The 12,186-nt window shown below is 42.3% G+C and overlaps 1 protein-coding gene across 2 annotated transcripts in view; it reads right to left on the bottom strand.

Annotated features, from left to right (window-relative positions):
* htr4 (5-hydroxytryptamine receptor 4) overlaps positions 1-12,186 on the bottom strand; it is a 125,575-nt gene that overhangs the window by 93,118 nt on the left and 20,271 nt on the right. The window contains exons 2-3 of one of the 2 annotated variants that reach the window (XM_046324814.1): positions 6,631-6,765; positions 6,098-6,185 (exon numbers count right to left, since the gene is read on the bottom strand). In XM_046324814.1, the coding sequence (XP_046180770.1) occupies positions 6,098-6,185; positions 6,631-6,700 (158 nt within the window). In that variant the 5' untranslated portion in view covers positions 6,701-6,765. The remainder of the gene's footprint in view (positions 1-6,097; positions 6,186-6,630; positions 6,766-12,186) is intronic. The other variant, XM_046324815.1, reaches the window with a different exon arrangement.

Raw genomic sequence — 12,186 nt, 5'->3', positions numbered from 1 at the left:
ATAGTTACTGTAATAGTATGAGCAGCACATACTGCCAGGAGGTAGTTACTGTAATAGTATGAGCAGCACATACTGCCAGGAGATAGTTACTGTGAAAGTATGAGCAGCACATACTGCCAGGAGATAGTTACTGTAATAGTATGAGCAGCACATACTGCCAGAATATATAGTCACTGTAATAGTATGAGCAGCACATACTGCCAGGAGATAGTTACTGTAATAGTATGAGCAGCACATACTGCCAGGAGATAGTTACTGTAATAGTATGAGCAGCACATACTGCCAGGAGGTAGTCACTGTAATAGTATGAGCAGCACATACTGCCAGGAGATTGTTACTGTAATAGTATGAGCAGCACATACTGCCAGGAGATAGTTACTGTAATAGTATGAGCAGCACATACTGCCAGGAGATAGTCACTGTAATAGTATGAGCAGCACATACTGCCAGGAGGTAGTCACTGTAATAGTATGAGCAGCACATACTGCCAGGAGGTAGTCACTGTAATAGTATGAGCAGCACATACTGCCAGAATATATAGTCACTGTAATAGTATGAGCAGCACATACTGCCAAAATATATAGTCACTGTAATAGTATGAGCAGCACAAACTGCCAGAATATATAGTCACTGTAATAGTATGAGCAGCACATACTGCCAGAATATATAGTCACTGTAATAGTATGAGCAGCACATACTGCCAGAATATATAGTCACTGTAATAGTATGAGCAGCACATACTGTCAGAATATATAGTCACTGTAATAGTATGAGCAGCACATACTGCCAGGAGATAGTTACTGTAATAGTATGAGCAGCACATACTGCCAGGAGATAGTTACTGTAATAGTATGAGCAGCACATACTGCCAGGAGATTGTTACTGTAATAGTATGAGCAGCACATACTGCCAGGAGATAGTTACTGTAATAGTATGAGCAGCACATACTGCCGGGAGATAGTTACTGTAATAGTATGAGCAGCACATACTGCCAGGAGGTAGTCACTGTAATAGTATGAGCAGCACATAATGCCAGGAGATTGTTACTGTAATAGTATGAGCAGCACATACTGCCAGGAGATAGTTACTGTAATAGTATGAGCAGCACATACTGCCAGGAGATAGTCACTGTAATAGTATGAGCAGCACATACTGCCAGGAGGTAGTCACTGTAATAGTATGAGCAGCACATACTGCCAGGAGATAGTTACTGTAATAGTATGAGCAGCACATACTGCCAGAATATATTACTGTAATAGTATGAGCAGCACATACTGCCAGGAGAGGGTCACTGTAATAGTATGAGCAGCACATACTGCCAGGATATATTACTGTAATAGTATGAGCAGCACATACTGACAGAATATTTTACTGTAATAGTATGAGCAGCACATACTGCCAGGAGGTAGTCACTGTAATAGTATGAGCAGCACATACTGCCAGGATATATTACTGTAATAGTATGAGCAGCACATACTGCCAGAATATATTACTGTAATAGTATGAGCAGCACATACTGCCAGGATATATTACTGTAATAGTATGAGCAGCACATACTGCCAGAATATATTACTGCAATAGTATGAGCAGCACATACTGCCAGGATATATTACTGTAATAGTATGAGCAGCACATACTGCCAGGAGGTAGTCACTGTAATAATATGAGCAGCACATACTGCCAGGATATATTACTGTAATAGTATGAGCAGCACATACTGCCAGGAGATAGTTACTGTAATAGTATGAGCAGCACATACTGCCAGGAGTTTGTTACTGTAACAGTATGAGCAGTACATACTGCCAGGATATAGTTACTGTAATAGTATGAGCAGCACATAATGCCAGGAGATTGTTACTGTAATAGTATGAGCAGCACATACTGCCGGGAGATAGTTACTGTGAAAGTATGAGCAGCACATACTGCCAGAATATATAGTCACTGTAATAGTATGAGCAGCACAAACTGCCAGAATATATAGTCACTGTAATAGTATGAGCAGCACATACTGCCAGAATATATAGTCACTGTAATAGTATGAGCAGCACATACTGCCAAAATATATAGTCACTGTAATAGTATGAGCAGCACAAACTGCCAGAATATATAGTCACTGTAATAGTATGAGCAGCACATACTGCCAGAATATATAGTCACTGTAATAGTATGAGCAGCACATACTGCCAAAATATATAGTCACTGTAATAGTATGAGCAGCACATACTGCCAGAATATATAGTCACTGTAATAGTATGAGCAGCACATACTGCCAAAATATATAGTCACTGTAATAGTATGAGCAGCACATACTGCCAGGAGATATTTACTGTAATAGTATGAGCAGCACATACTGCCAAAATATATAGTCACTGTAATAGTATCAGCAGTACATACTGCCAGGAGATAGTTACTGTAATATTATGAGCAGTACATACTGCCAGGAGATAGTTACTGTAATAGTATGAGCAGCAGATACTGCCAGGACATAGTTACTGTAATAGTATGAGCAGCACATACTGCCAGGAGGTAGTGTTACTGCCAGGAGCTAGAGTTATTGCCAGGAGCTAGAGTTACTGCCAGGACCTAGAGTTACTGCCAGGAGCTAGAGTTACTGCCAGGACCTAGAGTTACTGCCAGGAGATAGAGTTATTGCCAGGAGCTAGAGTTACTGTCAGGAGCTAGAGTTACTGCCAGGAACTAGAGTTACTGCCAGGAGCTAGAGTTACTGCCAGGAACTAAAGTTACTGCCAGGACCTAGAGTTACTGCCAGGAGCTAGAGTTACTGCCAGGAGCTAGAGTTACTGCCAGGAGCTAGAGTTACTGCCAGGAGAAAGAGTTACTGTGTTAGCATACTATTATCTACCTCTAGTCTTCTACTCTGTATAACAAACACATATTATCCCCCCTCCAGGTGCGGTAACCCAACCAGTTACTCACAGTGGTTAGACAGGCACAAGCGTGTGTTTCTATCTGTAAGACCATTAAACATTCACTTAGTAATACAGTAAGTTCTTATAATAGAGTTGCAGTCCTGAGAGACTGTAACAAATACATCTGGAAAAAAAAAACATGCAGCAGACCATGGCTTAACTTCACTTGTCACCAACACCTTAGTCACAGATGTAGGATCTTCATTTAATCACTATTTTCTTGCTGAAATGCATACTTGTAGTGAATGCAAGGTTTAAAAAGACTTCTACAGTTTATAATTTCCACTTTAAAATGTCAGACTTGATTTACCCTAAAAAACTGTATAAACCCCTAATAACGGCCACATAATTATTAACATTTCCTTTTGATGCAGGATTATTTTCCTGCTGTAGCAAACTGGCTCAAATGAAGATCCTATATATGTAATTGATCTGAACAGGAAAGATGATGAATCGCACCAAAGTGGTTAGTCTGTGTTCAAACTTTCTCACAACACTAGGTTCTTGTACTGCCAAATGTCTAAGATGGGTGCATTTTTCATTGCTAAACCATTTCCCGAAAAAGTGAGTAGAAAAAGGAATGATGATACTGTACATGTGGTGTACTCTGATATCACTGACAGATGCCATAAATCACGCCACGAGACGTTCATACCAATGTGTCCTAAACAATGTCTAATGGAACAAACAGTCTTCTCACAACTGCTTGAGCTGATAATAATTTGCTAGCCGAGCCCCAGGGGACATGCGTTTATCAATGGATATTTTGGCAGCTTTGTTAGGCACATTACTATAGCGAATCAGCACCACATGGTGTTGTTGTTGTCTCTTGTACATTCTTCAATAGGTTTCAGCTTATCAGGAGCACATCAACATGAGCTGAATGAACACACTGTCTATGAAAGCAGCCTCTAGTCTAGAGAATATATTTCCTACACATGTTTCAAATCAAATCAAATTGTTTTATGTCACATGCTTCGTAAACAAAAAGGTGTAGACTAACAGTGACATGGTTACTTCCTTCCCAACAATGCAGAGAAATAGTAGAAAAATAGGGAAATAATAGCACAAGGAATAAATACACAATGAGAGAACAGCCTATGACTTGGCTGGCTGAAGTCTTTTTACAGCCTTCCTCTGACATTGCCTATTATTTAGGTCCTGGATGGCAGGAAGCTTGGCCTCAGGGATGTACTGGGCTGTGCGTACTACCCTCTGCCGCGCCTTGCGATTGGATGCCAAGCAGTTGCCACACCAAGCGGTGATACAGCCAATCAAGATGCTCTCAATGGTGCAGCTGTATGACTTTTTCAGGATCTGAGGGCCCATGCCGATTCTGAGGGGGAAGAGGCGTTGTCGTGGCCGCTTCAAGACTGTGATAGCTCCTTAGTGATGTGGACACCGAGGAACTTGAAGCTCTCGACCTGTGGTCCACGATCAGCTCCTTTGACTTGCTGAGAGGTTGTTGTCCTGGCACCACACTGCCAGGTCTCTGACCTGCTCCTTGTAGGCTGTCTCATTGGCATCGGTGATCAGGCCTATCGCCGTCGTGTCATCAGCAAACTTAATGATGGTGTTAGATTCGTGCTTGGCCACTCAGATGTGGGTGAACAGGGAGTGCCGGAGGGGACTAAGCACGTACCCCTGAGGGGCCTCCCTGTTGAGGGTCAGCATGTTGGATGTGTTGTTGCCTAACTTCCCCACCTGGGGGTGGCCCGTCAGGAGGTCCAGGATCCAGTTGCAGAGGTAGATATTTCATCCCAGGGTCCTTAACTTAATGATGAGCTTGGAGGGCACTATGGTGTTGAACGCTTAACTATAGCCAATGAACAGCATTCTCACGTAGGTATTCCTTTTGTCCAGGTGGGAAAGCGCAGTATGGAGTGCAATAGAGCTCGCATCATCTGTTGATCTGTTGGGCTATTATGCGAGTTGGAGTGGGTCCAGGGTGTCTGGATTGGTGGTGTTGAGCTATGAACAGCCTTTCAAAGCAATTCATGGCTACAGATGTGTGTGCTAACAAGCAATCGTAATTTAGGCAGATTACGTGGGTGTTCTTGGTCACAGGGACTATGGTGGTCTGCTTGAAACATGTAGCTATTGCAGACTGGGTCAGGGAGAGGTTGAAAATGTCAGTGAAGACAATTATCAACTAGTCAGTGCATGCTCTGAGTACGCGTCCTGATAATCCGTCTGGCCCTGTTGCCTTGTTAATGTTAACCTCTTTGATGGTTTTACTCACATTGGCTACGGAGAGGAGGATTACATAGTCGTCCAGAACAGCTGGTGTTCTCATGCATAGTTCAGTGTTGCTAGTCTCTAAGCAAGCATTGAAGGTATTTAGCTCGTCGGATAGGCTTGTGTCACTGGACAGCTCACGGCTGGGTTTCCCTTTGTAATCCATGATAATTTGCAAGCCCTGCCACAATTATGTATGTCATCCAGTCAAAAAAAGATGACCTGGTCGAGAGGGCAATGGGTCCATTTGTAAGTGCCCAAGTGCTCTTGACATTTAAGATCTATGTTCTGTATAATGCTATTTTTTTATAGAAACCTTTCCTCCTAATAGGAAGCCTGTCACAGGATACCACATGAGTACAGTGAGAAGGCAAGCAGATACAAAAGCAGGGAAAGATGATTCCCGAGGAGGAAGCCTCTGGTTACTGCAGAGCTGACCACAGTGCATGTCCTTCCCCAAGCACTGTAGTCTGAATCCCAAATGGGACTCTTTTCACTACATAGTGCACAGAGCCCTATAGGCCCTGGTCAAAACCAGTACATTATGTAGGTCAGTGGTTCTCTCCTCTGGGACACCCATCCATTCCATGTATTTGAATTATCCCAGAGCTAGCACGCAGGATTCAACTTGTCAACTCATCATCAAGCGCTTGACTAGGTGAATCAGGTGAGCTAGTTCAGCGCTACTGTAGAACAACATGATGGAATGTCTGGGGAGGGGTTGGAGAACCACTGATGTAGTGAATAGGAAGTCATTTTGGACACAGCCCTAGACTACCCATAGCATCACCATCCCTCACGCTACCCTACGTGTGTATGACACCTAATCACTCCTATATGTGTGCCAACACTTGAATGAATGAAAGAATGATGAATGTACCTATTAATTTAAGAGTCATGTGTTCATGGATGGCGTGTATTGTCCTTACCTCTCACTGTTGCTGATATTTACTTCCTCCATCACAGGCATCGGGCCCCCGGAACTTAGATTCATGTACCCATCAATGCCAAAACTCCCTATGAAACAAGGAGAAATAGAGGTTACTCAGGCAGTTAGGATTCATTATGACCTTATAGATATGCCCCGAAAATGACTCACTATACCACATTTTGTAAGGCTGTCAGCGGCGATTTATTGTTTGACAACTGCCCAGATTTTGAACCTATGATTTAGATGATTTAGGAGACCAGGGAAAATAAAATAGTGTTCTTTAAATATTTATAAAAAAATCTAAATGAAAATATGCCTCTAATTATTCTACAATAACATATCCACTAAAAGCGTGAGGATTAAATCAATACATGCAACAACATTACAGGCAGAACAGACTTGAATTTACTGACTAGGATTAACATGAATATGACACTACATATTCATGAAGCCAATGACAAATGATTGTGCTTCATTGTTTAAATGCATGCAAGAATAGTGTAGCAGATTTTGAATGATGTTTTCACTTGCCATGGTCATATGAGCTATTGGTTGTATTACTGGTTGGGTCACATAATCCCATTTTGTTCAAGAAATTCATTGCATTCGCGCGTCCTTTTGGGATGCATGAATACAATAGGCTGCCACGGGGACTATGCAGCAGTCCTGCAACACAAGCAACAGTAGGAGGTAGTTGTTAAAAATGCGGAGAAGACACTTCATTACTGTTTTTTCACCCTTAGTGGAGTGAACAGATAAATGTATATCTGTACCGACACTGATATGATCTCCATATATTACAATATCAGGAATTCCCTTTTGGAAAATGGACAAGGAAAATCTCCAGATGACTTGTCACAGGGTTGCACATGTGCATTGACCGTGGCTGCGTCTGGTCACTTGGGCCTTGCCCTGTACAGTGTGCAAATATATCCCGATGAATGTATTTACAAAATATGAATATTTTTATTATACAGAGTATTTCCATACTATGTCATCAGAAGGATTACCTCTAGAGTAATAATACATGTGTGTGTAATTTCTCTCAATTTCATGTGATCGTGTCAATTTGATTTCTAAACACATAATTCAAATCTAATTTATACAAGGTCCCATGTAACCCATTTGCAAGGCCGGGGTTGTGGGTTTGATTCCACTGGGGACTAGTACGAGAAAAATAAGTATGAAAATGTACATTCTCACTACTGACTGTCTGCTAAATGACTAAACAGTAATGTAAAAATGAAATGGAAAGTTTACATACACCTTAGCCTTAATACATTTAAACTCAGTTTTTGACAATTGCTGACATTTAATCCTAGTAAAAATGCCATGTCTTAGGTCAGTTAGCATCACCACTTTAATTGAATAACATAACGGCTCTCGTTGGGAGAGCGTGGTAGGTGTACATCGTGTTTTTGTTGATGACACCAAAAAAATAACAAAGGCAAAAATCGAAAGCGCACAGTTCTGTCAGGCAGAAACACTAAACAGAAAACAAGATCCCACAAAACCTTAAAGGAAAATGACAACTTATATGTTATCCCCAATCAGAGACAACGATAGCCTCTGATTGGGAACCACACACGGCCAAAAATAAATAAATAGAAAATATAGACTTTCCCACCAGAGTCACACCCTGACCTAACCAAACAAATAGAATAAAAAGGATCTCTAAGGTCAGGGGGTGACAAATAATGTTAAATGTCAGAACAATCTTAGCACAAATGATATATTTCAGCTTTCATTTCTTTCATCACATTCCCAGTGGGTCAGAAGTTTACATACACTCAATTAGTATTTGGTTGCATTGCCTTTAAATTGTTTAACTTGGGTCAAACGTTTCATGGAGCCTTCCACAAGATTCCCACAATAAGTTGGGTGAATTTTGGCCCTTTCCTCCTGACAGAGCTGGTGTAACTGAGTCAGGTTTGTAGGCCTCATTGCTCGCACATGCTTTTTCAGTTCTGCCCACAACTTTTTATAGAGCTGAGGTCAAAACTTTATGATGGCCACTGCAATACCTTGACTTTGTTGTCCTTTAGTCATTTTGCCACAACTTTGGAATTATTCTTGGGGTCATTGTCCATTTGGAAGACCCATTTGCAACCAAGCTTTAACTTCCTGACTGACGTCTTGAGATGTTGCTTCAATATATCCGCATACCTTTCGTCCTCATGATGCCATCTATTTTGTGATGTGCACCAGTCCCTCCTGCAGCAAAGCACCCCCACAACATGATGCTGCCACCCTCGTGGTTCACGGTTGGGATGGTGTTCCTTGGCTTGCAAGCTTCCCCCTTTTTCCTCTGATGGTCATTATGACCAAATAGTTTGACTGGCTGCATGGAGTTTGGACTGGCTGCATGGAGTCTGGACTGACTGCATGGATTCTGGACTGGCTGCATGGAGTCTGGACTGGCTGCATGGAGTCTGGACTGACTGCATGGATTCTGGACTGGCTGCATGGAGTCTGGACTGACTGCATGGATTCTGTACTGGCTGCATGGAGTCTGGACTGGCTGCATAGAGTTTGGACTGGCTGGATAGAGTCTGGACTGGCTGCATAGAGTCTGGTCTGTCTGCATGGAGTCTGGACTGTCTGCATGGTCTAGACTGGCTGCATGTAGTCTGGACTGGCTGCATGGAGTCTGGACTGGCTGCATAGAGTTTGGACTGGCTGCATAGAGTCTGGACTGGCTGCATAGAGTCTGGACTGGCTGCATAGAGTTTGGACTGGCTGCATTGAGTTTGGACTGGCTGCATAGAGTCTGGACTGGCTGCATAGAGTTTGGACTGGCTGCATAGAGTTTGGACTGGCTGCATAGAGTTTGGACTGGCTGCATAGAGTCTGGACTGGCTGCATAGAGTTTGGACTGGCTGCATAGAGTCTGGACTGGCTGCATAGAGTTTGGACTGGCTGCATAGAGTTTGGACTGGCTACATGGAGTCTGGTCTGTCTGCATGGTGTCTGGACTGTATGCATGGTCTAGACTGGCTGCATGTAGTCTGGACTGGCTGCATGGAGTCTGGACTGGCTGCATGGAGTCTGGACTGGCTGCATGGAGTCTGGACTGGCTGCATGGAGTCTGGACTGGCTGCATGGAGTCTGGACTGTATCAATTTGGGAAAGAAAAGGTACACCAGACAGGTTGCGTCATAGAACAATCTGCCCTTGTTTTCATTAAACACATATTTTGTCACTTTCAAGACCATTTATGGAATGTGTTTATTTCTCTTCTATTTTAATAAGTGAAACACATTCCCTATGAGACTGATATATTCCACGTGCTTTGAGATCCTGTGATGTTTTAATGTGTTCTTCCCTTTTCTTTACAATTATAACATCTGTCAGAGTGAGCCTTGCAGCATTCCTTGACTTCATTTACCAGTCTGTCTGAATAGCTGTCAAATGTGTTTGCTAACACAGTGTGCCCAAGCTTTGTTTCTCTGCTCACATTAATCATTTTAGAAATGAAATGATGTACACCAATTTCATACATGATACCGTAGGTATAATTGGAACTTCTGAGTGGTGAGGTGTCAAACTGCTTAATTACTTATCCTATAATATGCCGTAACCAGATATCAAAAACCTTTTGAGGAACAGAGAGGAATGTCTTTCATTTGAAGATGAAGAAAAATTTAATACTAACACCCTTTTATTTAAATCACCCATTCTCTTTATAATTACACAGTTCAAACTCTAATGTGTTTTGTAGATACTGTCTGTCTCATCTGCTCTTCCATCTCACCATATCTTCAGTCTTTGAAACGTTCCACACTAACATACAGTGCATTCGGAAAGTATTCAGACCGTTACATTACAGCCTTATTCTCAAATGGATTAAATAGTTCCTCCCCTCATCAATCTACACACAATAACCCATAATGATAAATCAAAAACAGGTCATTAGAAATTTTAGAAAATGGAAATATTACATTTACATAAGTATTCAGACCCTTTACTCAGTACGCTACAAGCTTGGCACACCTGTATTTGGGGAATTTCTCCCATTCTTCTCTGCAGATCCTCTCATGTTCTGTCAGATTGGATAGGGAGAATCGGTGCACAGTTATTTTTAGGTCTCTCCAGAGATACTTGATCAGGTTCAAGTCCGGGCTCTGGCTGGGCCACTCAAGGACATTCAGAGATTTGTCCCGAAGCCACTCCTGCGTTGTCTTGGCTGTGTGCTTAGGGTTGTTATCCTGTTGGAAGGTGAACCTTCACCCCAGTCTGAGGTCCTGATCACTCTGGAGCAGGTTTCCATCAAGGATCCCTCTGTACTTTGCTTTGTTCATCTTTACCTCCAATCCTAACTAGTCTCCCAGTCCCTGCCACCACAATACTTCACTGTAGGGGTGGGGCAGGGTTTCCTCCAGACGTGACGCTTGGCATTCAGGCCAAAGAGTTCAATCTTGGTTTCATCAGACCAGGTGCCTTTTGGCAACCTCCAAGCAGGCTCTCATGTGCCTTTTACTGAGGAGTGGAACTCTGGAGTTCTGTCAAGGTGGCCATCGGGTTCTTGGTCACCTCCCTGACCAAGGCCCTTCTCCCCCCATTGCTCAGTTTGGCCAGGCAGTTAGCTCTAGAAAGAGTCTTGGTGGACCCAAACTTCTTCCATTTAAGAATGATGGAGGCCACTGTGTTCTTGGGGACATTCAATGCTGCAGAAATGTTTTTAGTACCCTTCTCCAGATCTGTGTTTCGACCCAATCCTGTCCCAGAGCTCTACAGACAATTCCTTCGACCTCATGGCTTGGTTTTTGCTCTGACATGCACTGTCAACTGTGGGACATTGTATAGACAGGTGTGTGCCTTTCCAAATCATGTCCAATCATTTGAATTTACCACAGGTGGACCTCATCAAGGATGATCAATGGAAACAGGATGCACCTGAGCAAAGGGTCTGAATACTTATATGAATAAGGTTTTTAGGATAATTTAATCAATTTTAGAATTAGGTTGTAACGTAACAGAATGTAGAAGAATTCTAGGGTTCTGAATACTTTCCGAATTCACTGTAAATATTGTGCTTGTAATTTGTTAACGTTTTTTGCCAAAAGCCATATATACATGAAATCTTACAAGTAAGGATGTGTCTCTGTAGTCTCATCTGAGTGCAACTCTGTTAGTTGATGCTGGAAACAAGATCATCATTACTGAGTTTCCAGAATGCAGCCAATCTTTGTCATGTGTGAGAGTTAAGAGTCTGACTGTGGAGGGACACCCTGCCTATTGTGGAGGGACACCCTGCCATCTGGCTCAGGTTTCCCCTGTTGGGCCAGAGCTCATTAATCCCCCATCCTAATCAAGGAACATGACGTCTGACCTCTGACCTCTTACCAGACTCACATTTGCCACATATTTCCAAATCATTGGCTGCTTCCTGTTCCTGAACTAAGGTTTTACCCAGACAGTGTATTCATTCAATCACTATTAACAATTTTCTGATATATGTTTTATACTTTTCAATTACAATGATATAATGATATTTGATATATTACTACTCAACAAATTGAAGACATTTTCCTTTCAACTTTTCCCTAATTTAACTGTGGACTAATGCACCGAGGGAACCATATGTGTCAGGTAGAAAGAAGCCAGCCTGTTACTGTTGGGGGTGGGGGATGCCGCATTCCACAAAAGCAGCATCAGCCTCAAGGAAACTTTCTCATTATACTGAATACTACACACACTCTCCCTGATGGATTTCCAATTTCATTTAAATGCTAATTTGGGTTTAATGATGGTTTTGGGGCTCCTAATGCTCTTACTTGTGCTCCTCCTGACATCATATTTACTGAGTTCTCCTGCTCGGCACCAACGCTCTCAGCTCTGCTCTGGGCATGTGGATGCAGCCGGGTATTAAAATAGCAATTTGCCAAACCATTAATAATGCACATCATGTGGATACAGTGTGCAGCCATGCCTCCAGAGTATCTCTTTATCTCCCAAAACATACATTACTTCCTATAAGTATAGAACAACTATTTAAAATGAATTAGGAGAGTTTAATGATTGATTATGGAGTCAGTAGGCTAATTAACAATCCACTCATATCATTGGGAGAGATTACAGAGAGAA

The sequence above is a fragment of the Oncorhynchus gorbuscha genome, linkage group LG23, assembly GCF_021184085.1.
Source record: "Oncorhynchus gorbuscha isolate QuinsamMale2020 ecotype Even-year linkage group LG23, OgorEven_v1.0, whole genome shotgun sequence".
Classification (NCBI taxonomy): Eukaryota; Metazoa; Chordata; class Actinopteri; order Salmoniformes; family Salmonidae; genus Oncorhynchus; species Oncorhynchus gorbuscha.
The sequence above is the reverse complement of the archived record's forward strand: the minus strand, read 5'-3'. Positions and strand labels throughout refer to the sequence as shown.